This window comes from Micropterus dolomieu, linkage group LG11, assembly GCF_021292245.1.
Source record: "Micropterus dolomieu isolate WLL.071019.BEF.003 ecotype Adirondacks linkage group LG11, ASM2129224v1, whole genome shotgun sequence".
Lineage (NCBI taxonomy): Eukaryota > Metazoa > Chordata > Actinopteri > Centrarchiformes > Centrarchidae > Micropterus > Micropterus dolomieu.
Window position 1 is genome coordinate 25,333,734 of NC_060160.1, and position 26,928 is coordinate 25,360,661.

Below are 26,928 nucleotides of genomic sequence, written 5' to 3' on the forward strand. Positions count from 1 at the left end.
GGTGGTTTTGGTGTATCGTTACACCCCTATTTGCCATTTAATTTGGTAGACATTCGTGACCCTTTCATGATGAACTGTAATGACTTTTTGGTGATCCTGGGACGTTTCCGGTCAAATATTTTGAAAAAAAAACCCTGCAAAACTAGTAACATTCCCATCGGCCTCAGCTATACTTTGTTTTGTGCAAATCAATAAATATTAGCATGCTAACACACATCCTCACAGGGCCACTAGCATGACTGCAGGCTCTGTAGTTTTATGGTTTTCAGGAATCACCTGAGAATAAATTTGGGAGATTTCGGTCTGACATGCAGAGAAAACTATAGCATTATGTAATAAAAATGAGAATCTCCTCCCTGAGATTACTCACTCCAGGGTGGGAATGGGAGCAGCGGCATACACAGGTAGCGTGTCTCAGAATAGGTAGGGTTGATTGTTTTAGAGCATATTTGTTGCGTCAAAGCCTGCCAGCAAGTGAGAGCATGTAGGTAGAGGGACACAGAATGTGGAGTAAGTGCTCTCCCCAGAATCTTTCCGACATCGAGTCCTGCCTGTAGCTGCCTTATGGTTACATAATATGTATGTTACGTGGCTCCTGTAAATCAACACCGCTGTTCCCCTGCCTGCCCCCTCCTCGCCCTTTGATTCCGCAGCAGCCAACCAGCTTTCTGCATCTCTTTCTGCATTCCAACGTTCATTCAACCCGTAGGGTCCTCTCCCCCGACACTCCGTCCTCCCACTCCCACACACTACTTTTCTTACCCAAAGCCCCTCAATCGTTCCCTAGGCCTCTAGTTAGGTAGTCTAGCCACCCATGCTAACCCCCAAGGCGGCAAAGTGGCTCACGTAGATTTATAGTTTTGGGTGTAACTTACAGGGCTGGTCTTAAATTCCCTCTTTGTGCAGTGATCTCTTTGACTCTTTGTGCTTTCTAAATAAAAGAGTAACACTACCAATTGCATGCTTGGTTTGGGGGAATCTGTGCTGTGAATTGGTTGTATAACTTGTTTCCACATGCGGTGAGTTTTGCGAGGTGAAATTAAGGCGGCGCGGTCTCACCCAGATTTTCCAGGTCCTTCCGGGTGACAAACTTGTAGTCGTCGTACACTGTGCTCTCTGGACTCTCCTCCAGTTCCTCTGTCAGGTTATCGAGGAAGGAGCACCACCGAGGCGCAGGGCCCAGAGCCTGAACACACACACACACAGTTCAGATTTAGACTGCTGAGTAAGTCCGAAACCTGTCATGTATTTGTTGAAACAAAAATAGTTGAACTGTCCGAACTGTCCTAGTTATGTCATGTTCCCATTCCAGTGAGACATTACTGAGCTCTTCCTTTTTCCAGTGATCCATGGCATTGTGCCACCTAGAGCTGCAACTATAGAAATTATAGTATTTTTTTTAAGAAAAACAAAAGTCATAATTCTCTAATTCAAGCTTCTTAAATGTGAACATTTTCTGGTTTCTTGACTCCTCTAGGACAATAAAGTGAATATATTTAGGTTGAGGAAAAAACAAGACATTTGAGGATGTAATCTTAGGCTTTAGGAAACTGATTCTTGATATTTTATAAATAAAACTACTAATTGATCAATCGAAAAATTAATATTAATTGTCAATGATAACAACTGTTATAACACTGGTCACTCAGCAACTATTTCAGTCATCATTCGTGTCATATTTAAGCAAAAATGACAGGAAATTAAATATTTTCACCTCATTTCTAAGAATTTGTGATGGTCACTTCACTGAAATTTTAACAACCTAACCAACCTTTGTCAAGAAAGATTATTCAAGGAAGGTCAAATCAAGAGCAATCAGACATGGTTGAAGATACTTGAAGACGTTTCACCTCTCATCCAAGAGGCTTCTTGCCTCGATAACTATGACCTGGACGACTGAGAAGCTTCACAAACATCAAGCAGGATTAATTGATAATAATTAATCCTGGTCCCCCTAGTGGGTCGCAACACACTGCAAATCTGATCATTTGGGTTCATGACATGGTTAACAGGGTTATAAAGCAAAAAAGACATATTACTGCTACATAAACCAGAAGTCTTTTTGGACTTCTAATCTTGGCTTTTTTCCTTTTAAATTACTTGAAAATTTCATATCTTGACCCCTTATAAAAATTACAAAATAATTGAAAATTGAGTAAAAGAGCTGAACTTGAGAATATATTTTTGCACAGTATGAGAACAAGGCATTTTAACTGCCATCATTTCCAGCAGAGTCCCAATGAAGGTGCCACTGGTCACACCATGGCCAGTATAATGATTACAGAGCCCCATAACTTGTTCAACACACACATGACATGTGACTGCTGTATAAGGACAGACTTGAAAAAAATGTGATTCTATCCTTTAAGGGGTCACAGCCACTGTCGTAGAGGCTGTTGTTTAATGAACAAATCTGGACATTAGTCGGAATTTATTCACGCCTCATTTGCTAGTGTTGTGTACCTTAATGACGTCCACTTCTCAGAATTGCTTCACACTTCAGTTCTCTTCACTTAAAAGTATGGCAGAGTAAAGATTCACTCATGTTATGAAATCTAAGTAAGCTGGAATAACTGGATGGCTGTGAGTCCTATGGTCGCATGGAGCCACACTCTGAGGCCAAAGTGGACAGAATCCTGCGATCAGCACCCAGTCATTCCTCAGTTTTATCAATGCTGAGCTGAGAGCCTAAAGCTGGCTTAGAGATAAATTAGAGCTGTGAGCAGCCTTTTGACGCAGAAACATTGCGCAGGCATAAATAACAGATTTTCTCAGAAGATGACAAACGTGGCTCCAAGCGGAGCCAACACACGCTAAACTGTCAATCAACTAACTGATTTTGAAATGTTCATTTTGTTTTACATTTTCATGTCGACACTGATGATCAGTTCAACACACAACAACCATTACGACAGTATTTTATTTTATTTACTCTTTTCCCAACAAAACAACGATGGTACGGATTTTCTGACCCAACCAGAGCTGCCTCCATTACCTGTAGCCGAAGCAACAGCTATTCTTCCTGGGGTCCACAAATTAACGGATTAATGATTATTTAAATTTTTATTAATCTTTTTTTCCTTTACCGATCAATCTGCCAATCATTATCTCAATTAACTGCTTCATTGTTCGGACATTTAAATGTAAGAAAGTAGTAGGAAATGCCCATCTCAAGGTGACATATTCAGATTTCTTAATTTGTCCGACCCTTCAACAGTCAAGAACCTAACAATATTGAATTTACTATCACATACAACAAAACAAAATCAGCCGTCCAACTGACAAGCTGAAACTCTTTTTTTTCCAGCTGCGGATCCAACATGTATTCCAACAATGATGGAAACACCTAACCCTTCTCTCTACTGCAGCACAGAAGGGTTGAAGTTCAGCACGTCCATGATGTCTGAAATTTACCCATTTACACAAAGCAAAGTCTGGTTTACTGTACACACACACACACACACACACACCTTCTCTAGAATAACACTCACTGTCGGATCAGATCAGGGTCATAGGACACTGTTGAGAACAACAAGCTTTACTCATTATGAGGCAGCCTTGCTTGTTTGCTCCTACATGTCCAACCACGTGAATCACTGAGGCTTGTACACACAGCTCTTCTACGTTAAGCCCGGCACCTGATGAACAGGACGTGAATGTGACCTGTCTGATGCACGCTGATTGTAAAGTCACCAGTCAGGAATGTAAATGCCTCTGCACTCACCGGCAGGTAGAAAGTGTTCATCTTAGGATCTTCATTGGCGGTGAAGAGCATACCTGTGAGAGAAACACGGGGTGCAGGCAAAACAACGTGAGGACGGAAATAAAGCACACACAGAGCTCATCTGTGGTGTAAACACTGAAGTTAGTTCCAGTCATATATATTTAAAGGTCATATTAGCCTTAAAATTAAAACTGGTGTGTGAAAAAGTGAAAGTGGCTGGTTAAGATTTCAGAATTAATTTCTGCCCAAATAATAAAGGAATTAGAAAACTGTTTTAAAATGAGTGTATTTAACTCACTGCTCTCTAACACCTTTAGTGAGGTGCCACTCAAAAATAAAGTTTCTAATTTTCATCTTACCATCCCCCAAATGTGTTAATAATGTGACAAAAACTAAGTTGACAAAATTTTAATGTTTTCTAATAATTTTTACTGGTAGCTCAACACTAATAACAAAGTTTTACAATATTCAACATTTTCCAATTTAACATGTAATACTAAGTTTAATATCACAAGTTTGAATAATGTAAAACTCCTCAAAAAGAAGACACATAGCTGCTAACAGTTACTTCATAAGTTAATAATAAACACTTATGTATTCATAAGTGTCCAGAGAATGACTGTATTGCAGCTTAAAAAACAGCTACATGTGTTTTGTTGTAGGCTAGCTCTCCAGCTCACAGAGCAGCTGCAGATTTCTATGAAGTGGATGAAACACATGCACATGTAAACCAGACAGACTTTCAGATAGACCTTAATTATTGAACTGTTGAATTGGCATAAGTGGGTGGCTTTGACTCAGGGTAGAACGGTCGTCCCCTTTAAGGAAGGTTAGGTTGAAGAAGGTTAGTGTGTGAATGAGTTAATTACTGTTTCAGATGAGCAGTTGGGTCTCTGCTCATAGGTGGGTGAATGTGATGTAGTGAAAAGCACTCTGAGTGGTCGAAAAGACTAGAAAGGTGCTATACAAATACAGCCCATTTACCATATGTGACAGTTCATTCGGAATTGGGGGCGAAACCGAAAAATGTTCAGACTGTAGATCACCGAGCCCGGTGGAAAGCTCTGAGAGCCTAAATGTGTACGTCCGCACTGCGCTCCAACAAATAGAAGCGACAGCTGCAGAAGAAGCTCTTGTTAAGTGACCTCTCTTGAAGTGTCCTTCTTTACTGTACCAGAAAAGAACTTGTAGGTGGTGCTAAAAATGAGAATAATTAAGATTAACATGATACACAGATGCGACATGGTGGTGCAGTGGTCAGCACTGTCACCTCACAGCAAGAGGTTCTGTGGATCGAGGCCCAGGCTTTTCTTTGTGGAGTTTGCACGTTCTACCCGTGTCTGTGTGGGTTCTCTTCATGTTCTCCTGCTTCCTCTCACTGTCCAAAGACATGCATAGCTTAATTGGTGACTCTTTGCCCTTAGGTGTGAACATGTGTAGGACTTGTTTGTCTCTATGAGTTAGCCCTGTGATGAACGGGCGACCTGTCCAGGGTTCACCAATGACAGCTGGGATTGGCTCCAGCCCCTTCACCACACTGCACAGAGTTAACTATACTACTGACCATGGCTGCAATAGTGCTAACCCAAAATATTATTCTGATTACATAGTATTTAAACCAAATAATAACACAAATCAGAATATGAAAAAGAACAGTTAAATGATATAAAAAGTATTATTCAAGGATTAATTTACTTTGGTAGAGAAATTCTGAGTTAAATAACATTTTATCGCAATGAAAGTAAAAATAAAAACATTGAGCCCACTGAGCTACCAGTAAATATTAATATATCGAATGAAACTTCTCACAGTTACTATGCATCATAAAAGGAACTGAATGAGGGGGTGGGACCTGGAAAATGTTGAAAATAGAAATTGGCCATTACATTGAGTGGCACCCTAACCTTTAGGGATAAAACCTCATTTCAAAAACCTGAAATGAAGCAAAACCCTAAAAAAATCTGATTAAATCTATGTCAACTTTCAAAGTGAAAGTTCACATTCAGCCTGACGCTATTGTAAGATGGCGCCACCTGGAGGTGGAATTGTTTGTGTTTTTGTGGGTGCTCTGCCAATGCACTTGAAGTTATGTATGTAACAGTATGTTGGTAGATGACTATCATGTATTTAGTATTCTAGCTTTTCTCTGCCTCTCCCCATGGGACTCTTGTTGGAGTATTTGTTCTCACCTGAATTAGGGTAGATGCAGACATCATTGATGTTGGTCTGTGGCTGTATGGAGGAGAACGCCTTTCCCTGTGGTGAACAGATAGAATAAATAAGAGATCAACGAAATCAGAATGAGTCTAGACAGATCGACAGTCCAGACCTGTCTTTGTTGTACTTCATCAACACAATGAACATGCACAGATTTCTGACAACAAGCTGCCATTTTACATGGACCAGTGGGCCGGTATCAGTGCAGGGAAGTTTGGAAATGCTAATATATAAATATGAACACAACCCTTTATACATAATCATTCACATGCAGCACAAGTGAGGTAGGGCAGGTCTTCTAATAGCTGTTAGAGTCTTACTGTGTCTTTGTTCCAGAATTTTATAATCTTGGAGTCGGCAGACACAACCAAGTCCAGCTGATCGTGGAAGTTGAGAGACTTGATTGGCAGGTTGTAGAAGTGGTCCTTCGCAAGCAGGGGCTGGCTGGAGCGCAGGTCATAGAGCAGCACCTAAAAAACATATATGCTAAAATTTAGAAATGTATTTTATCCTGCGACAAGTAGGCTTCCGAATGCCAAAACAATACTGGGGAAAAGTTAAGGATGTGTTCAAAACCATTATACCAACTGCGACTGTCCCATCAAAACCAACAACAAACAGATGCAACGTCACAAGGGGTATGCAGCTGAGCTTTGCAGTCAAAGCTGAGCTCGTTTTGGGAACAGTAACTTTTTAGAGGAGGCATGACACCAGCCATTTCTCTGTGAGGTGACTAATCTCAGGAAGAAGAGGCACAATTTCACACCATGTGGGCAGCTGATAGTTCACAACAAAAAACACAGAGGGAGCGGAGAACGAAGCAGTAAACCAAAATACTGTGTGTCACCCTTCTGTTAATTATAAGCCCAAAACATAGCTCAGTATTTTTTGGCTCACCTGTCCTGTGCTGGTGCCCACTGCCATGGTGAGGGAGCCGTTAAACTTCAGCGCACTTATAGAGGGCAAACCTTGAACTCTGCCAATAACAATAACAGGATATCAACAGAATATTAAGGGGATAAAAGGTAAAGTGAGACACAAAGACAAACATATTAAATAATGGCAGACACTACTGCTTTGTGACAGGATACTGAACTAACAGTGAATCAGACGAAGGCTGGATATTTCTAAAAAGGTACCATAATGATGCACAGCTTGCAGCTTGTTTTTCATGCAGCACAATTACAGGCAGAGGAGAAAAGTGCCATGTGGCCACATATGCATCGTCAGGCTGACAGCTTGGTACTTACTCTGCTCCTTCAGCGAGGCTGCTCAGGGCGCAGTCCAGCATGCCCACTCTGTTCCGGACACGAGGGTCCCAGCATTCGACCCTTCCCTGGGTATCGAACGGAAGAGATGTCAGACAGTCAGACAAATGCAGGGTGACGGGAGATTTGGGGAAGGTTGCGACTCATGACTTTACGTTTTCTTTAAACTAACCGTTTTAATACCAATAAAGAGCTGCAATGGGCAACTTCTCGTGTTGGCAGCTCCTAATGTAAGTGAGAGGTAACGGTTTGAAAAACTTGAACTTTAACACTCCAAAATCATGTAACAGACTTATTTTTATCAGCCCAGCTGGCGTGTGATGCTTACACCAAACAATATCAAAGAAATGAGAGAAGAGAAAGATCTACCATTAGGCAATCCAAAAATGAATAAAGCCAATTATCAAACCATCTTATATGAAATATTAAAATATCCTGGAAATGAAATTGGTGTTTTATTTAACACATCCATTTAAAGTGAATCTCTGTGGAAGTAGTAGAAGCAGCATTACTGAACTAGACTGCATGGTCCAAAATAAATATTTTACTCCTCATTAGGGGCTTTTATTTTTATAAACACATTAAAGATTTAGTGCAGTATACGTCTTAGTATACTCAAAAATGCACTCAGCAATTAACAGCCACACACACACTCAGTGTCACAATGTCACTTGCTAATAACTGGTGCCTCATTTCACACACAGCCTGCTATGGCACTTACCTCAGAGGTTCCTGTGGCCAACAAATGATGGACGGGGTTGATGTCACACACATTGTTCTCCCTGGTCAAGAAGTCAAGAAAAAGAAGGATCATTAACATCAGCTGAGGGCAATGATGGCAACGAGTGTATCATTTAATGTCAGATTGCACCATAGGTTTTAGCTAGGGATGGCCGTAACTAAACTGAATTAAAAATGAGCGAGGAAGCTCAACTACCTGGTAAGTTCTGAAACTATGTGTCTGTTAACTTGATTCCAGCTATAGTTTGCTATCGCTTTGCAGTGAAACACGTTTTAGGACAGGCCTAAATGATCCAAAGGCCATTTAGAAAACAAGCATTTTAATAGTTGTTTGCTTGTCGTCCTGTGGACAGGCCTGACAAAGAATGAATTCATATGCTAAACAAACTGCGTTTTTTTGTTGGTTCGGCATCATTTTGATCTGTTTATTGCAATGTAACCACAGCAAAATGTTTTTTGGGTTCACACTGCTGTAGTAAACCAGATTATTTATACATATACTGATATCTTGAGAAATAACCTTAAGAACATTATGTGCAATATACTACAATACTGTACAGTAACATTTTTAAGGAAGTTAGTATTTTACAGTTGCATTTTAAGGAACTATTTATTATACAGTAGCTTTTAAAAAAAAACTGGTGTGTTTTAAAAGCTTTCACAATATTTTGGGCCCATGCCGAGTGTCCATATACCAAGGGTCTTCACTTCCATAGTCCACCACTGTTTTTCACATCTTAGTTACACACAAGGAGAAAAAGCACACGCACAGAGTATACATATGATTATAATAAAATGTTTGTTAATAAAGTCTGCGTAACTTTAACATGCGTCACTGTGCTCTTAAATTTCTTGTTGTGCTCATTGGGAAAAAGGTTAGCGTAGAGCCCTGCCCAGCAGAAAACAGTAAGTTCAATTGCTGGAGGATAATTTTAAAAGGAGAGAGACAATTAATTTAATTTAAAGTCCTTGAAGTGTGCACTGTTCAAGAAGTTTCAGATCGGGACTCAGAATCAGTAGATTTTGAATATTGAATGACTCGGATTGGGGCAAAAAACTAGTTTTCCTGGTAGAACAATTTTAAATCCAGCGTTAATCACATACTATTATTGGATCATCCACGCATCACCGCACGTACAACAGTGAGGGAAAACACTTTGTTGTACTTACACAGCATCAGTCTGAAGTGAGTTGAGGAAGCGCCCTTGTTCCAGGTTCAGTCTGAACACCTCTGAACTGAAAATTAAAATAAAAACTCTAAATGTTGCCTAACCAGCTTATTCCAATCACATGTACAGGACAAATCTGTAAACATGCTAATTGTGCATCATTTTTAATTCAAACATACTCTCACCTTGTCCCCACAAAATAGAGGTCACAGGAGGGGTAGTGGTAAGAAAAGTCCCTTCCAAACTTTGGAATACGAGTCTTGTAGTAGTGTCCGTGCTGGGAGTGGAACTCTACGTAGCGGTCACAGTGCAAAAACACCAACTGCAAATGCACAATTTAAAAGCAAATGAGCCCGGTGCATTACCATTGTTACAGTAATGAACACATTAAAACCATAATCAGTTGTGCTGTTTATGAAGATACTACAAATATTCTTTTTAGTATGTGTAACTGATAATGTGTGACTCTAAAAATAACTTTTACCACCTCTAAAGTGATTTTTAACAGATATGTGGGCGAAGCTGGCAGTTTTGTTTAAAAGAGTACTAGTTGACATAAAATGTGGAAATGTAAAGAACCGGTCTTCCTTGGCTATATTGACTGATTTAGTTTCCCACTGTAGGAAGTTATAAAGGCATAAAATAAAATAAACTTTTAACAAATACTATTACGTCTTACTCTTTACGTACATCTAAGGATCCCAGTGAATAGAATACTTGGGATAATTACCAGTTTCTGATTACCTCACAGACCCTTTAAGTGATGGCATGACAATACTATGCATTTAGAGACCACAAAGGTATTAAAACATGAGCATGCACAACAACACATACACTCCAGCAGCAGTGCTCGGGGGGAAAAGAGCGCTCCCAATGTCTTACCTTCGAGTAGTCATCAGACAGGATGTCAAAAGCCACAACTTTGAAAGAGAGAAAAGAAATTCATCAAATTTAGTCATCACGACATGGATGCCATACAACAAGTGTGTGTGTCAACTGACTTACCATCTGAATCTAGACAGCGCTCAAACTTCAGGGACAACTGGTAGGTGTCATAACAGCGAATCCTGGGTTTGTAAGTGCCTGAAATGAAAGGAAAATACAAAACATACACAAAAATAAGATGACCCCCCTGAACATTCTTGCAGGCTCTAACTTACAACCGATGTCATTCTGACTTAAAAAATTAAACAAAATTATATTTAACTTTCGTCACAGAAGAAATTGACACTGACAAAACAGCCTTACAAACACACCCCAGAAGAAACACAAAAAGCCAGACTAGAACACAACAATGTTTCAGCCTGTATCAACTTTTCAATAAAAATGAAGCATATCACAAAGAATAGCCAAACTGGATATCACGCAGCAGGGGCTTCAGCTAACTATACGTAAAGTTAAGGTGTTGGGCCCCAGGTACTTCAAATTTCTCATGAAAACCATGTGTGTTCTTCAAAGCCTCTAAATATGTATCCCTGAGACTACTCTGCTACTAACATACCAAACACAAAAGTCTGCTGTACAGCATGTGGCAGTGCAAGAGAAGCTTTGGAACAAATGGGCAATTAGTGCGTCAGGTTCGATCTGTAATGTACTTTAGAACACCAAATAAAGATATCCTGCTAAAAAAGGACAATTTTAGGAAAAACAAAACAAAATGTAAGACCTAGAGTAGCTTCTGAGGAGTTACATCTGTCACAATCTCAGAACACACTGGCTGTCATCTGATGATTATTTAGCCTCTGGCAGCAAGGGCCGATGTTTCAAGCTCCAGTGTAGCCAAGGCTTCCTCTGCTATGGGCAGGTCATTCATTACAGTCCAATTAGCAATCTCAGAAGCCACCAGCTGTCATCTGACGGTGAACTGAATGCTGATTCATTTTTAAAAAGCGAATAAAAACCTAACCTTTAGAGTTGCAAGACTGACAAAATGCTAAATTGTCGTCAGACAAGTAGATGTGTTCCGAGATTGCATTTCTGCCAAAGAGTTCTGTCTCTTTTGCTCTCTACACAGACTGTTCACCTGCATCAAATATGCTCTATAACAAATAGAATGAAACGGTACATACTACCTGTATCCCAAGTGAGCACAGTCACTTCTCCCAAGTTAAATAATAACAATGATTCATAATGGTATCACATATAAGTCGCTTTACATTATCCGTCTATCCGGTTGGAAAACAATGTTGGAAGCACTGCAGTGAAACCAGACTGACGGTTCAGCACCAACAGAGACACAGAGATCGCTGATGCCAGATCTCACAAGAGTGTGCTGCTGAGACAGAGACAGGTCTTGAACAAAGTACATTTTCCCCTGATTTGTCTGTCTGAAAATGCCATTTAAGTGTCAGAATGTTCGGGACATATGTGGCTTGTGAAAAATGACTATGGGGTTGAAAGAATCGGTCAGAATCTGTGCTCATTTTCAGCTCTCCCATTGAAATAAATCGACCCAGGACCTGCTGCAAGGGTCAGTGGCAAAAACCATGTGACGCAGATACTGGAAATGACTAACTGCACCGTCTCCTTCCTGAACTTTCTCTGCTTGCATGCAACCAAAGCCAGCTCAAAAGAGATAAAAAGTGGGACTACAAACAAAAACCAGAAAACTTATGATACCAAAATCGTGTCCCTTGCCTACAGATTTGCAGAAGATATGTTTATAGAGACTACTTCTGGCACAAATATCAGAAACATCAGGATACATTTTGTTAATCTTTAGAATAATGTAATTTATGGATGACTGAATCGACCTGGCATTAACTGAACCTAAATGGATCCTCTCCCTCCACGCCAAGATCTGGCTCCCAGAAAAACTTTGAAACAAGATGCCTAGAATCAGGACGTTGTTTCATTAAAGCAAAAAAAGAATGTTCCTTCGGCAGGTTGTCAAAGCGTTTAAATATTTTAAGCCAAATGTCTGATTTGTAAATAACAAGAAAGTGGAGGAAGGGAGAATGTTGCTTTCAGCTCCAAAAAAGTGATTATTAATGTACAAGTCTGCGATGGTCCAGACCTTTATTCCTGCAGTAAATAAAGACTTGGTCAGATTGGGATGGAACAAATTTATTTAAACTTTTTCACTGAATCTTCCATCAGATGTAATGCAGAATCAGTAGTGGAAAACAGAAGAGCTGAAAGAGAACTGGTTTTTTTTGCAGCATGAGAGTCCAAGTGAAGCCACTTGGGTGTATCAACGAGCTCACTTGTTTGACTAATCTTGCCTTTGTGTTGGACCACAGAAAGGGACAAACCCCCAAGTTTCTTAGATTTTTGTATGCGAGTCTTTGAGATATGATGGGGTTTATACCCCCAAACAAATGGCATTATTATTGAATCCAGTTTTTTAAAGAATGACAACAAAAGCTAAATTGGAATATTTTTGATACAAATATAAACCTGAGGAGCAACACAATTTAATCGCATTTGCCTGCCCTATAAGAGAAAGTGACAAAGGCCTACAAAAATCAATATATTTCTTAAGTTTGTCTGACTAAATACAAAACATTTATTTAAATAAGGGCTTAGGATTTACAGGAATAGACAAGCCCACGTAAGTGAACTTGTCAGGCAATTTCAAAGGGAAGATATTTTGAAATTAGCCAAGAATCCAACTTTTCTATAGGAGGAATTAATGCGCTTTTTCTGAATACCCAGCGAAATGACTAACTCTACAAACAGTCCACATTAAGAGATAACATTTAATGAAGGTTTGCTACAAAACACTATCCACAGCTTGTCTTACCTGCTGCCAGGATGAACTGCCCATCCCTCGATACTTTGATAGAGGTGCACACTGTGGGCATCTCAAAGTCCTGGATGAGCTCAATCCTACGCTGGATGTCTAGTAAAAAAATAAATAAATAATAGACAAGTCAGAATAACGACACACACTTAAGAGACAATTAACCGGTCAGTCATGCTTACATTGTAGCGGTCAACTCACCAACATCTTTCTTTTGTAACTGTCTCTTCTTCCGATCTGACAGCCACTGCATTAAAGAGGTAGAAGTGATTAGGATTTTGTACAGCAATTACTGACATGTTATTGAATAGATTTTGGCATCAACATTGTCTCAACACATAATGTCAGGACTAACGTTACTCTTGTCCCGGCTAACTTAGCTGTGTTAGCTAATCTACTAGATTCAAGTTAAGTAACTAACGTTACGCTTTCAGGGAAAGTAGTGCTTCTTACCTCTGGAAGGGACTTTCCATGACTTAAATTGTAAATCTTAACATCGTTCACACTAGATATCTGCATTGTAGAAAATGAACAAGACTCTGGTCAAACATAACCCTGTTACTACACCGGTAAACTGCACACAATCCACGTTGTTGCTTCGGAGCAAAAACAGGAAGAGGGGGTGAGCTTCCCGAAATGGGCCCGAGTAGAAACTACAATGACTGAACACAGTACCGCTGCTCTCCAACGTAAATCTGGGTTTAAACAACTATATAAATATATTTTTTGATACAATTGATAAACCGCAACAAAAAGTATATTTTCATGTTACACAAATTCGTTAAATTGCTTTTATCTATAACGTTAACTGTGACCTCTATAACGTCGCTATAGCTGACAATATGCTGTGTTTCTTTAACTAGAGATGTTTCTGTCTTATATTTCTTTCAAACAAAATATCAATTGATTCGCTTGACATAAATGTTTGATAATGATATGAAGACAATTGTCAAGGCCACACCTAACATACATACTAAAATAAAGTTATGTAAAGTCACTGTTGTATTTGGCTACAGCAATGGTTCATAACGTTCTCTCCAAATAATGAATCAATGCATACATGTTCAAAAGAATAGAAAAATCCAAAAACAGCACGTAAAATTATTTTGTAGCTTAAAGGAACATGGAGTGCAACCAGCAACAGCAAAGCTGCACATTTAAAGTCAACCTGTGACTTGCTCAAGTCACGTGATGTGGACTGCTGTCCATTCAATTGGCTGGTTCAAGATAAGCGGGCCTGCGAAGAATCAATCAAAGACGCTTTATAAGGAGTATAACAAGATGAGAGACGGGTCTGTCTGCAGTCTAGGAGGCTACACAACATGCCCCCTGAGATAATTTCCTGGATTAATTTATTTAATATTATTTACCCAAACCGGCAGACACCACGAAGAGGCAGGAGGGGGCTTTAGTTGTAATTTCTGCTATTTACGTGGGATGTCGGCGCTGAGAGTGATGTCTCACTGAGTTGACAGCGTTTCAGCGGCTTTCTTTTCTTCGATGCAGTTTGAGAATAAAATAATGCACTAATCCAGTAGTTTTATTCGGTTTGTTATTGGCTGCTGATGGCTACAGTCTTAGCCATTAAACAGCATCTGTTCAATATTTGTGAAGTTTCTCTTAACTGCATAAAAAGTTTTAATACACAGGAAACAATTGATTGTTGTGGTAATAACTTTTGTTAAAATTTAATGCCAGGAATCCACTGACTCCGGCTATGGCACGTTACGGCTGCGCCACGGTTTTGATTTGCAGCAATCAAGAACACATACACACATTCAGCCGTAGCTATCCGAACATGGTCTGCAAACTACAGGTAGCCTACAGATGGATCCAACAGGATGTAAATATTTCTGTGACTTCCTGTGTATTCTTTGAAAGCTGGTGGAAAATGTCCTACTTGCTGCTTTTTGTCACCGCCCCCTGCTGCTGCCGCCTGATCTCATCCACTTTTGAGGCGAGGCGCAGTTCATCTCCAACAAGCCTCTCAGGTTGAGCTGCTGCTCAGATGTTCCCAACACTCAGTGGGACTGCCACAGGACAGTCATGAAGATAACTTGACGGTAAGAGTCCCTGCTTTGTTATTTCTTTTCATTATTTTGTTTATTGTATTTGACTTTATGTAAGAATAACCAAGGAAAAAAAACCTAATGTAATCATGGGAACAGAAATAAAGAAATATAAACAGTTTTAAAACCTTTCAACGTAATTTATATTAACATATATATAAATTATGTATAATTTATATAAATCAGCTTAGCATAAGAGCCAGTTTATGCGTTTGATGATAGAGAGTTCGTCTTTCTAGTGTTTGTTTGCTCTGAGTCACAGTCTATTTGGTGCCAAAGCCTGTTCTTGTGGGGACGAGTTTGACTGGAGGTATCTATGTGAAGCCCCGGGAGCCATGACAGACTTCTGGTTGATTTCTGTCCCCCTGGACAAGACCAGTTTAACCAGTGTAGAGAAACTCAAGCACACCATTGCCAAAACCAACCTGGCCTCCTGCTGCAAGTTCTCAATTCCAGATCTCAAGGTAAGGCTGTGTATCATCTGTCCTAATGAAGAGCCTAAGGGAGCCAAGTAAAGTTTACAGAGTAATACATATGCACACACAAGGACCAGATATGGAAGAGTCTCCTTTCTTGATCTGTGAGAAGAGCATTGTCAAAAACAGGGAGCAAGAAGAATTGTATGTGTATCTTAGTTCTGTGTTTATACCAGTACAGTAGAGTATAGCTGAGGAGGGTGATGGTGTTTGGTGTCCTTCTCTGGTGAAGGGATATAGGCTCAGGTTGCTCTCTACAGTTTGAGGCAAAATTTCCATCTGACCCATTTCACTCAACGTGACCAATGTTCACCTTGGCTGCAAGGAATCGCATTTTAACAGCAGTTTTTCAAGCCTATCAAGAGCTCAAACATGAAAAGCCTTTAAATGTCGTAGTAAATGTGATATTTGGGCATCACATTAAAGTAAGTTCACAAGTTGTTCTGCGTGCAGAACTGTTGCTTGTGTATGGTGATTTGACCTCCCTGTGATGTCAAATCAACAATACATCAGCCCCAGTAACATTAACTGTGCTGTCTTTGCTGTGACCTCAGGTGGGAATACTGGACAGTCTGCTCAGCGTGTCAGACGACCTCACCAAGCTCGACACACTGACTGAAAGGTAAAAAATGTCCAAGAATTATGAACCAAACTATGTTTCCCATGCTCTGCTGATGCACACCAAACCTGTTTGTCTAAATGGTCATTGCACATTTGTAGCTTAATGTGCAGCTTTGTCATTAATTAAGACTTGTAACTGTGAGCTTGTGTATGGTCTGTGCCATGATTAATTGATGCTCAGGGACAGCTGACGGTTAGTTTTCCTCCTGATTTTAAATTCATTGTTGGTACATCAGAGCTGATGTGGATGTTAAAGCCTATTTGCAACCTCAAAATGTGGCCTACGTAGATCAAACCAGACAGATTTTGACTCGTAATTTAATCCAGACTCGTGTTTATTAAGTTAGATCTGTTGTTTTCTGAAAGAGTTCTTTACTTGGATAAATAAAACCCTTGTTGGACATTAATAGTTCATTGTGAGCCTCAGTATCAATAACAAAATAATTCAGAGAAAAGAGATTTCCAGGAAAGGAGACAGTAAATGATTTAAATTGTAACGAAATAAATATTATATAAAATACATGAATAAACAAAGTAAAGGACCTCTTTATTAATGATATTTTTCCTGTTGCCTGGCCAGTGTGATTAAAAAAACATGTCAGTGTATGAGGGAGGTGATGGAGCAGTCCGGTGACAAAGTGCTGGAAAACGCCTTAGCCAATGGAGGTAACACACAAACACACTCATATGAATACTGAGGGTGTTGATTACATCCTAGATAGAAACTCATTAAGTAAGTGCAAAGAAGCCGCAGGCAACATGCACACTGCAAATGAGACTAAATGCTACTTAAACTGACTTCTGCATGTACATTATGCACAGAAACATCCGCTCCAGCACACACACTGAGAGATAACACAAACTGATCCCTTCACTTTGTATTAGCGTTCGGCATTGAGGCGGTAGGACAGATCAACAACTGCACAACACAAACCAGGCTAACCATTTTCTCTGATCACTTTCCCCCCATCAGACCACGGCATGAATCAGAGAGCCGTCCTGTCACCCCTGAAAGCTTACCTCAAGTCTCTGAGGGGTATTTTATCTGCTGGCAATTTGCTCTTTGAGCTGGAGTGCAATGCTGTGTGCCACCCTATATAAAGTGTGCATTTTACGGCACTTTTTCCTCTGTGTTTTTTGGAATGACACTCCTATTCCACTGTGTGAGGTTTACAGTTTTACAATTTTTGGCTTCTAGTTAGGTTATGACTTCTTGTGCATGTTTCTCAGTGGACCTGATGACCTACGTGACCAGGTTTCAGTGGGACAAAGCCAAGTATCCCACAGCTCTGCCTCTCTCCAGCTTGGCAGAAATCATCAACAAGGTACAAACTAATGAATATGAGGATCATATGAGGGCGCTTAAATATATTTATTACAGTCATAATCACCTTTAAGGGGTACTCCAGCAATTTATTATTGCATTTTGGTGAAGATGGGAGACAGTGAAAGTCGCAGTGAAATGCTTCAGTATTGTGACCTATTTCTGAGGGATACCATTTAGTTACAGAATCCTTCAGATTCAGTTATGAATGTTTTGTCTCTAAGCACAAGTTGAGATGACATCTGGGTACTAACCATGACTAGTAAATTAAACTAAAAGCAGGTCTTTGCAACATGTTATTCCAACGTTTTTTGACAAATCCAGATTCAATTGAATTCAAAATCAATTACTTTTTGCAATATATCTTTGTTATTGCATTTAAGCAGCATATATACAGAATCATTACATGTTATTAAAGATATTCAATGAGTTCTTATCTCGCTGAGGTTACCACATGTACTCCTGATGCTTACATGGGCTTTTAATACATGCATGTGTGTCAGGAAGTTTCCCAGATGGAGACGGAATTAAAATCCCGAGCTGCGGCATTCAACAGTGTGAAAATGAGCTTGCAAAGCCTTGAGCACAAACTAGAGTGAGTGACTTGAGATACATGAAAGTACAAATACATCATTCTATTAACCTTCAAATATTGAACTGGAATGTCTGTCTTTCCAGTGGGACTTTGCAAACTCGCAGTCTGAATGGTATAGTGAGGAAGGAAGACCTGGTGGTCTCAGAGTACCTCACCACTCTGCTGGTAGTGGTGACCAGGTGGGTGACACATTTACATTTTAAGTTATTCTACCTTTATTTTAGTGTAGAAGTGTTGGTGTGTGGATATTCATGTGTTGTTTTGTAAATGTGTCTCTGCACATTCTGTGTTTTTGGTCACAGAGGGAGCTACTCGCTGTGGGAGAGGACCTATGAATCTTTGTCAGAGTTCGTGGTTCCACGGTCCAGCAGGTGAGCTGCCTATGCAGGCTTGGCTGTAAGACGAGTCATTCTACTTGATCCAAGTACAAGTGCACCGGCAAAGCTCTGAGTGCCTGCTCTCAGCATCCAAAAGGTCAGGCTATGGTTAACAGGTGTTCAATTACTGGCAGAAAGTAAGAGTCCGTGTGGCTTGGATCAGTAGCATGGGAGGAAACGTTTATTTCCAGAGAAGAGATGTATTCAATAAAGAACTAAAAAGTGCTGTCTAAATTTGTCAAGGATGTTTGTTTTCAAACTTTCAACTACACAGAGTTGAAAGAGTCCCTGCTTTCAGCAACAGATCATCTGCATCTGTTTTGGTTGAAAGGAAATACCGGTTGGTGTTAGCAAGGGTGTGGTAGTGGGAGGAAAAGTGGGACTGATTACCCAGGGCCCCAATCGGAGAAGGGCCATCAAAAAGCCTGGAATAAAATGTTTGTTTTTGTTTGAAATGTTTTATTTCTAAGCAAGTAGTGTCATAACTAGATTAAAATTGGCTGAATGAATTGGAGACTGAACTTTGGCTCTTAGGCCTCTCTCACCCCTTACAAAAGATGTAAATGGTTTAGTCTACCCTGCACTAGGATACTACAGCTGATGGTGGAGCAACATGCCTTGTGACAGTCCTGTAGAAACATGGCGGCGCAACATAACATCCATTTTAGAGGACCCGCGGTGTATGTAGATAGAAATGGCTCATTCTAAGGTAAAAAACCCCTAACGGTTCATTATGTAAGGTCTTTATATACCACTGAAAACATAGTTAAATATATTTTATTGCGTTTCTGTAAATAGATCCTCTTAAATATTACATACTGAACCTTTAAGTTAATATCAGCAGTTTAGATTGAAGGCAGTCAGTGAGGAATCTAGCTTGACACATTAATTATTATCAGCAGCTTAAATTAAACTTTCTAAAGTTTTAATTACTTTGCTTTTAGGCCCACTTACCTTTGAACCAATAACTTACACTGTGGTCAGGGAGACAAAGAGAGATTAAATGGCTGTAATGGCCGTAATGGCTGTATGTAATTTTTCAGTTGTCTTTTATTATGCAGTATAGTAAGCATTTTCTCAATGGACAACTAAGATGGTATTTTTTTTCTTATACGCAAACTTTATGCTATGTCTGTACCTCCTGTCTAGACTAAAACAGCAAATCCAAAGACCTAAGATAGAGAAGTTTGACAACGCTGCCGACCCCGTAAAGATTTTAAAACTCCGGGGTAGTGTTTTAGTGAGGACAGGCGAAACCCTTATTGGGTCTTATAAGTCATGCAAAACAAAAACACAATGCTACTGACCATGTTTTAGTTTTATTAAAATATCTTGTACTTTGCAAATAACACTTATACACTTACTGTGCATTTTGCTGTATTTACTTTACGATGATTCTCAGTCTGTTTTCCCACTGCCACAGTCTCTTTGTACTCCCGTATTACTTTCAGTAACAGTTCTACCTCGTTGTTGGTCCATGCAAAAGAATCTCTGGTTAAGTTCTTTGTCTGCAGTAGTACTTTTGCCAGATCTTTTGGAACTGTTTTAATATAGATGGAGATTCTTATACGCAGCTGAAACGCTGGTGTGGACGGAGATCGTTTAGATTCGTTTTAGTTTATCTCAAAAGATGCATGAGACAGGGACCAAGAGAGAAAAGGGCCCAAAGAGGCTGCTTATGTATAGGGCCCACACTTTTGTGTGACGCCGCTGGGTGTCACTGAATATAAGAATAATGGTTAATATGGATCTTTGAAAGCTGATGCTGGCCTGTTTGGGTAGAGCAGGTGATTTCTTTTTGTGTCAATATTGACTGTGTTATATTTGACCTTTTCTATGGCAGAAAATACAGAGAGCCACCATAACCCTTCATTCATTTGTTCCACTTTTGGTTTTATATTTTAATGCCTGGTCGCTAAGCTAAGGAAACACATGTTCACAACATGTCCACCAACCCGACACCATCACATACACCACAGATGTCAGATTAAAAATATTCTGCACAGTTACTTTCAGCATTCATTAGCATACAGCTAGCTCAACTAGCTTACTGTGTGTTGCAGTAGCAATTCAGTGTTTCTATGGTGAAATGTATTAAGTGCTGTGATGCTAACTTATCAGTAACTTAACAGCTAACATCACGACTAATCTCTAAACCAGCTTTGTTGATCTGGAATCTGATTCAGCAACAGAAATTAAAACGCTTTTTTTCCCCCACTGTAATGTAATAGATATTTTATTATTAGTATAATTTGGAATATTAGTTAATCCAAATTGGGCCCAATTAGCCATTTTCCTTGTTAGTTTGACTCGTTAGTGTTACAAGCAGGTGTGTTAAATTAGTTTAATTTGTTATCGCTCTCACACTCCCTCATACTGGTCACTGAAAGTTCAACATGGCACCTCATGGCAAAGTACTCTGAGGATCTAAAAAAAAGAAAGGTTGCTCTACATAAAGATGGTCTAGGCTATAAAAAGATTGCCAAGACCTTAAAACTGAGCTGCAGCACGGTGGCCAAGATCATACAGCGGTTCAACAGGACAGGTTCCACTCAGAACAGGCCTCGCCACGGTCGACCAAAGAAATAGAGTGCACATGCTCAGCTTCATATCCAGAGGTTGTCTTTGGAAAATAGACGTATGAGTGCTGCCAGCATTGCTGCAGAGGTTGAAGGGGTGGGGGGGTCAGCCTGTCGGTTCTCAGACCATAGGTGCACACTGCATCAAATTGGTCAAAGACAAGCAGGCTAAGGACATGGATTACTGGAACCATGTCCTGTGGTCTGATGAGACCACGATAAACTTATTTGGTTCAGATGGTGTCAAGCATGTGTGTCTTGCCTACAGTCAAGCATGGTGGTGGGAGTGTCCTGGTCTGGGGCTGCGTGAGTGCTGCCGGCACTGGGGAGCTACAGGTCATTGAGGGAACCATGAATGCCAACATGTACTGTGACATACTGAAGCAGAACGTGATCCCCTCCCTTCAGAGACTGGGCCGCAGGGCAGTATTCCAACATGATAACGACCCCAAACACACCTCCAGGATGACCACTGCTTTGCTACAGAAGCTGAGGGTAAAGGTGATGGACTGGCCAAGCATGTCTCCAGACCTAAACCCTATTGAGCGTCTGTGGGGCGTCCTCAAACTGAAGGTGGAGGAGCACAAAGTCTCTAACATCCACCAGCTCCGTGATGTCGTCATGGAGGAGTGGAAGAGGACTCCAGTGGCAACCTGTGAAGCTCTGGTGAACTCCATGCCCAAGAGGGTTAAGGCAGTGCTGGAAAATAATGGTGGCCACACAAGATATTGACACTTTGGGCCCAATTTGGACATTTTCACTTAGGGGTCTAAGTGTCTACTCACTTGTTGCCAGTGGTTTAGACGATGTGTTATTTTGAGGGGACAGCAAATTTACACTGTTATACAAGCTGTACACTCACTACTTTACATTGTAGCAAAGACATTTCTTCAGTGTTGTCACATGAAAATATATAATCAAATATTTGCGAAGATATGAGGGGCTTACTCACTTTTGTGAGATACTGTATACTGGAAACCATTTAAGCCTCATATCTAGTGCACCATCACATCGCAGTATTACAGTAGGCTACTTCAGTATCACCCAGCTTTCACTTTATTTTCTCTTTGTTGTCTTCCATCTTGACCTGTTGCTGCATGTTGACACGTGTCGCTCTGTCCTGTGTGAACATCAGGAAGCTCTACGAGGATGGAGAGGGAGGCATTTTCTCAGTTACACTTTTCAAAAGAGCTGTGTGTGAATTCAAAGCCAAAGCCCAGGAGAGCAAGTAAGCAGGACGGATAGGCAGTAAAAACACTCTCAAGTCAAAGCTGTGTTGTCGGTGTCAATTACCATAGTGTAGCCTATGATCCACACAGGTTCATCGTGCGTGAGTACCACTTTGAGCTGGAGGACAAGAAGCAGCAGGAGATGAAGCAGCTGAGTGTTCACAAGAAGGAACAACATGTGAGTCAAACATCATGTATGCTTTCTATAGAGCATTTGGATTTGTGTGTGTGTTGTAGTATATTATAAATGAGCATGCCTCTCCCCAGGGAGTCTTTGTGCGTTGGCTGAAGGTGAATTTCAGTGGGGTGTTTGTTGCTTGGATTCACCTGAAAGCGCTGAGGGTGTTTGTGGAATCAGTCCTCAGGTCAGTGCTGATGACAGAAGTGATTTCCTTGTTTTCTCTCAACATTAATATGAAATGGCATGTTGTAGCATTTTCCTTTGACCTCTGTGTGTGAGGAGACTCTTAATGATGTCCCCTGCCAGGTATGGATTACCGATGAACTATCAGGCTCTTCTGCTGCAGACGGACAAGAAGCGTTCAAAGAAACTGAGAGCAGAACTCGCCTCGCTGTTCATGCATCTGGACCCCACTGCCACTGCCAGCAAGACAGATGTAAGAGGCCAAATCCACTTGCACTGCCTCAAACGTTGCTCATAATTTTGTCATTGTTACATTTGTGTTTCATCTCGCGCTGAAGAGGCACGACTACACAAACATAAAAATTCCTGAGTATGCTTGTTTACTTGTTACCTCTGGATCTGTATGTGTGATAAAACAATCTCAACTCTAAGTCCACTTATTAGCTGTTTCTGTAGCTTTCAAACACATCTCAGATTTCATCAGCAAATAAAGCTGACTCAGTTGACCTGACACATCAGACACATGATGACACCATGAGTCAGTCCCAATTAAAGTAATAATGCAGTTTAATTTTTGAGTACACGAAATTCTTAAAGTTTTTCAACTCACAATTAACATGGATTAAAATGGCAGAACAGGGCATCAACCTGTAGCCATTCGAGTAAAAAAACTAACCTCATTAACACAAGTACTGCACTTTAAAGTAGAATTCTGAGTGACTTTGTCCCTCTTCGTAACTTAAGCACATCCAAGAGGCAAATATTTTACTAAACATTAAATATTCTCCACCAAAGTGACTGGGCCAATATTATAGATCAATTTTGCCCTATTGCAGATTTGTCCCTGTCAGCATATCAGTATGTCAGCCAATAAGTAAGTAACAGGAACCTGCAGCATAGAAATAACCAAGATACAGTATGTTTGAGGAAGTTTGAGGTAGCTGCACTTGTCAGTGCAGCAGAGAGCACTGACAAGATATTTTTACTGTACATCTTGGTCACAATTCTTAAATAACCTAATTTAAAGTATTGTTGTTGTTATATTTGTTGCTGTTCATGAGCTATCTTAATATAACCTGTCCTATAATATGATATAAACAGTAATAGTTTAACACGGACAGGGGCAATTCAGCTGCATAATGACTATTTTTACTTTTGATACTTTTGCTGATAATACTTCTAGACTTTTACCGAAAGATACTCTGTAGTAGCACTGATTAGCAGTTCTTTTTACTTGGTTCCCGGACACAATGATGCACACGCAGCTAACTCCAAACAGCAAGTTAAAATTTACGTGACTTTATATTTTTTTGCCACTTGGGGGCAGCTCAATAAACTGTGAACACAACACATAATATGTTTTCCACAACTACCTATAAGCCAACACAGTGTTTCTGTGCAGGTAAGCTGTGACATCCCAGGACTCATTCAGCAAGAGTACTGCTCCTACATCTGCTTCCACATCAACACCAATGTGCTGGAGATCAGCTAGCAGTCAGCAAAAAGAAGACCTGCTCGGTGACCAAGCTACGAGGGCCCTGACGCTCATGTGGTGGACACCACTCAGAGCCAGGAACATAAAGACCCCTGACTCTAAAATAAAACATATCCAGTGATATATATCCTTGAATATATTGGTTTTCCACATTTCTTGTGAGCCAGACATAACTGCCCAGCTTCCCTTGGACAGCAGTGTAAATAGTCTTGTCAGGTGAACAGTGGACGGATTGGGGCCCTTTTCACCACTCAATACCAGCTGCACATGGAACTGCGGAACCATTTAAATATGTTTAATATCTAAAAAATGTTGTTCAGTGTTTTCTTTTGAAAGAATGTGTACTGTAAATGTTAATGTAGGTGTACAGTTTCAAGCATTTTAAGTGAGCACATTCTTCTTAGAAATCCTAAAGCCATTTTAGTGTGATCAAGTGTCTTTCTTCATGCACGGTTGCACATTATTCAACACAAAAGTCCAGTACATTTATCAGTGCATTATTCAGTATATTGTGTAGAGACAATATATCATGACTCTGTATAAATATCACTTGTCTTTAAGCTCATGTTTGATCAGTATGTTTTAAAATGTAATGCTATCAGTGGTGGAAGTTCTCAGATCCTAGTAGTACCAATACCACAATGACCACAACGTAAGAATACTCCATTACAAGTAACAGTACTGCAATCAAAATCCTACTTAAAGTTATATTCCTTAAGATTTTCATGAAATCAGACCACATTTTATAATATTCATTTTTCAGCAATAGTCATTCAGTGCATTTACATTCAGTCTATATAGTAGTTTTCACAGTGGAGTGCGTTATTCCTGCGCTCACTGTCGCCAAATAAACCACCACAGAAATCTTAAAGATGAAGTACAGAAGTATTATCAGCTAAATGTACTTAAAGTATCAAAGTAAAAGCAAGTGTTGTGCAGTAAAATGGCCCCTGTGATATTATTAATAATAAATTTTTAATTCTGACAAATCAGTGTGTAAGCAGAATTTCACTGTTGTAGGTAGTCATGGTGGTGCTAAGGGGAACTTCACCAATTTAACACATCAGAGTATGTTTACAAGTCTTGGTGCATATGTGACGCTCTCTGAAATCTGATAAATTACCTCAGGTGATGTCACTGATTCAGTTGGAGCTGAAGACTGAAAGTGAGAAATAATGTATGCTATACATTAGGCTCTAACAAGAGGGTGCTATCTTTGTTCTGTGCAGCATCCATTTTCACAGTGATTGTCTCTACTATCCTAAATGATAACTGACCGATCAATACAGTTGATGTTGGAAGATTGCAGGGTAAAGTAATCCATGCAAAGATGTGGCATTTACCTTCTTAATTTGAATAGGAAAATAGGGAAATTAACACTGGTGGAACTGAGTTAGATGTTGTCTTTATTTTATTATAATGTGTAGCTGATTAATGTTGCTCTTTTAATTATTGACTGAATGGTCTTTACAACCAAACAATTATTGCATCCCCTGAAACAGATACCTGCTAGTGGATGTTCCGTTAGTTCCCTCCAGTCCGCTTGAGTGTGTGTGTGTGTGTGTGTGAGAGAGAGAGAGAGAGAGAGAGGGAGAGAGAGAGAGAGAGAGAGAGAGAGGTGTGAGGAAAAGCTGGCCGCTCAAGCTGTGCCGTTCAGTGCATGAAAACAGCCTGGAGAGGATCATTTACGCGCCGAAATAATGGACTTTGATTCTGGTTAGTACGCTTTACTTTTACATTGCAGGATACATATTCATTCATTCAAACATTTAGTAAAATGTGGACAATTCCGAAGCCAAAATATAGAAGTGGTTTATGCGCAGAGGGGGAGATTGCAGTGAACATTGGCGGAGTCCGAGTGGTGCTTTTCGGGGATGTTTTGAACCGCTACCCGGAGAGCAGACTTGCGGAGTTGTTGAACTGCTCAGCTCAGAATTATGAAGTTATCTCGTCCCTTTGCGACGACTTCGATCCGGGCAGAAAAGAGTTTTATTTTGACCGAGATCCTGATGCCTTCAAGTGCATCATCGACGTTTACTACTTTGATGAAATCCACATCAAACGCGGCATTTGCCCCGTCTGTTTCATCAAGGAGATGGAGTTCTGGAAAATAGACCAAAGTGTTTTAGATGAATGCTGTAAAAGTTACCTAAGTGAGAAGGAGGAGGAGCTGAAAGAGATTGCAAACAAGGTGAAAGTTATCCTTGAGGATCTGGAGGTGGATCAGTGCATTACGCGCACCCAGCGGTGCCAGAGGTTCCTGTGGAGAATGATGGAGAAGCCGGGTTCCTCCCGGCCGGCGCGCGTCATTGCCATCGCATCCTTCCTCTCTATCCTGGTATCGGCGGTGGTGATGTGCATAGGGACCATCCCGGAGCTCCAGGTGACGGATACCAATGGAAAACTGATCGAGCACCCGATCCTAGAAGCGATCGAGACCGTCTGCATGTCATGGTTCACAGCGGAGTACTTACTTCGTCTCGCCTCCTCTCCGAACAAGCTGCGCTTTGCGCTCTCCATCATGAACGTCATAGACTTTATGGCCATAATTCCTTTTTACGTAGTCATGTCCCTCACCTACCTGGGCACCACATCCATGATGGAGCTGGCTAACGTCCAACAGGCTGTCCAGGCTCTCCGCATCATGCGTATCGCGCGTATTTTCAAGCTGGCGCGCCACTCCTCCGGGCTGCAGACTCTGACCTACGCGCTCAAGAGGAGCCTCAAAGAGCTGGGGCTGCTCCTCATGTACATGGGCGTGGGAATCTTTGTGTTCTCGGCGCTGGCCTACACCATGGAGCAAAGCCATCCAGAGACCCTTTTCAGGAGCATCCCGCAGTCTTTCTGGTGGGCCATCATCACCATGACCACGGTGGGCTATGGAGACATCTACCCCAAAACCACGCTCGGCAAGTGCAACGCAGCCGTGAGCTTT

General features: G+C 40.6%; 3 protein-coding genes across 3 annotated transcripts in view; 2 read left to right on the plus strand and 1 right to left on the minus strand.

The window, feature by feature from the left end:
- nol10 (nucleolar protein 10) overlaps positions 1–13,501 on the minus strand; it is a 21,137-nt gene extending 7,636 nt beyond the window's left edge. Inside the window, exons 1-14 of the mRNA XM_046063064.1 lie at positions 13,318–13,501; positions 13,066–13,111; positions 12,865–12,963; positions 10,125–10,202; positions 10,002–10,039; positions 9,305–9,441; positions 9,121–9,186; positions 7,931–7,991; positions 7,192–7,277; positions 6,839–6,917; positions 6,262–6,411; positions 5,914–5,980; positions 3,725–3,777; positions 1,060–1,186 (exon numbers count right to left, since the gene is read on the minus strand). Of these exons, the coding sequence (XP_045919020.1) occupies positions 1,060–1,186; positions 3,725–3,777; positions 5,914–5,980; positions 6,262–6,411; positions 6,839–6,917; positions 7,192–7,277; positions 7,931–7,991; positions 9,121–9,186; positions 9,305–9,441; positions 10,002–10,039; positions 10,125–10,202; positions 12,865–12,963; positions 13,066–13,111; positions 13,318–13,383 (1,153 nt within the window). The 5' untranslated portion in view covers positions 13,384–13,501. The remainder of the gene's footprint in view (positions 1–1,059; positions 1,187–3,724; positions 3,778–5,913; positions 5,981–6,261; positions 6,412–6,838; positions 6,918–7,191; positions 7,278–7,930; positions 7,992–9,120; positions 9,187–9,304; positions 9,442–10,001; positions 10,040–10,124; positions 10,203–12,864; positions 12,964–13,065; positions 13,112–13,317) is intronic.
- A 1,173-nt stretch (positions 13,502–14,674) lies between these two features.
- On the plus strand, positions 14,675–24,956 carry atp6v1c2 (ATPase H+ transporting V1 subunit C2). Its single transcript, XM_046061701.1, has 13 exons — positions 14,675–14,927; positions 15,196–15,397; positions 15,964–16,031; positions 16,611–16,696; positions 17,261–17,355; positions 17,858–17,949; positions 18,033–18,128; positions 18,252–18,320; positions 22,041–22,133; positions 22,225–22,312; positions 22,402–22,499; positions 22,622–22,751; positions 23,901–24,956. Exons 2-13 carry the CDS (start codon positions 15,269–15,271, stop codon positions 23,988–23,990), a joined length of 1,134 nt encoding a protein of 377 aa, XP_045917657.1. The 5' UTR covers positions 14,675–14,927; positions 15,196–15,268; the 3' UTR covers positions 23,991–24,956.
- An 814-nt stretch (positions 24,957–25,770) lies between these two features.
- Positions 25,771–26,928, plus strand: part of LOC123979447 (potassium voltage-gated channel subfamily F member 1-like) — a 1,364-nt gene continuing 206 nt past the window's right edge. The window contains exon 1 of the mRNA XM_046063370.1: positions 25,771–26,923. Within this exon, the coding sequence (XP_045919326.1) occupies positions 25,771–26,923 (1,153 nt within the window). The remainder of the gene's footprint in view (positions 26,924–26,928) is intronic.

What these genes read in the sequence shown, in the direction of transcription:
- atp6v1c2 (XM_046061701.1), top strand. Translation starts at nt 15,269, where the DNA reads ATGACAGACTTCTGGTTGATTTCTGTCCCCCTGGACAAGACCAGTTTA. An exon ending in TGGCAGAAATCATCAACAAG is followed by an intron (nt 17,356 to 17,857) that starts GTACAAACTAAT and finishes CATGTGTGTCAG; the next exon opens with GAAGTTTCCCAGATGGAGAC. An exon ending in GTGGTTCCACGGTCCAGCAG is followed by an intron (nt 18,321 to 22,040) that starts GTGAGCTGCCTA and finishes TGTGAACATCAG; the next exon opens with GAAGCTCTACGAGGATGGAG.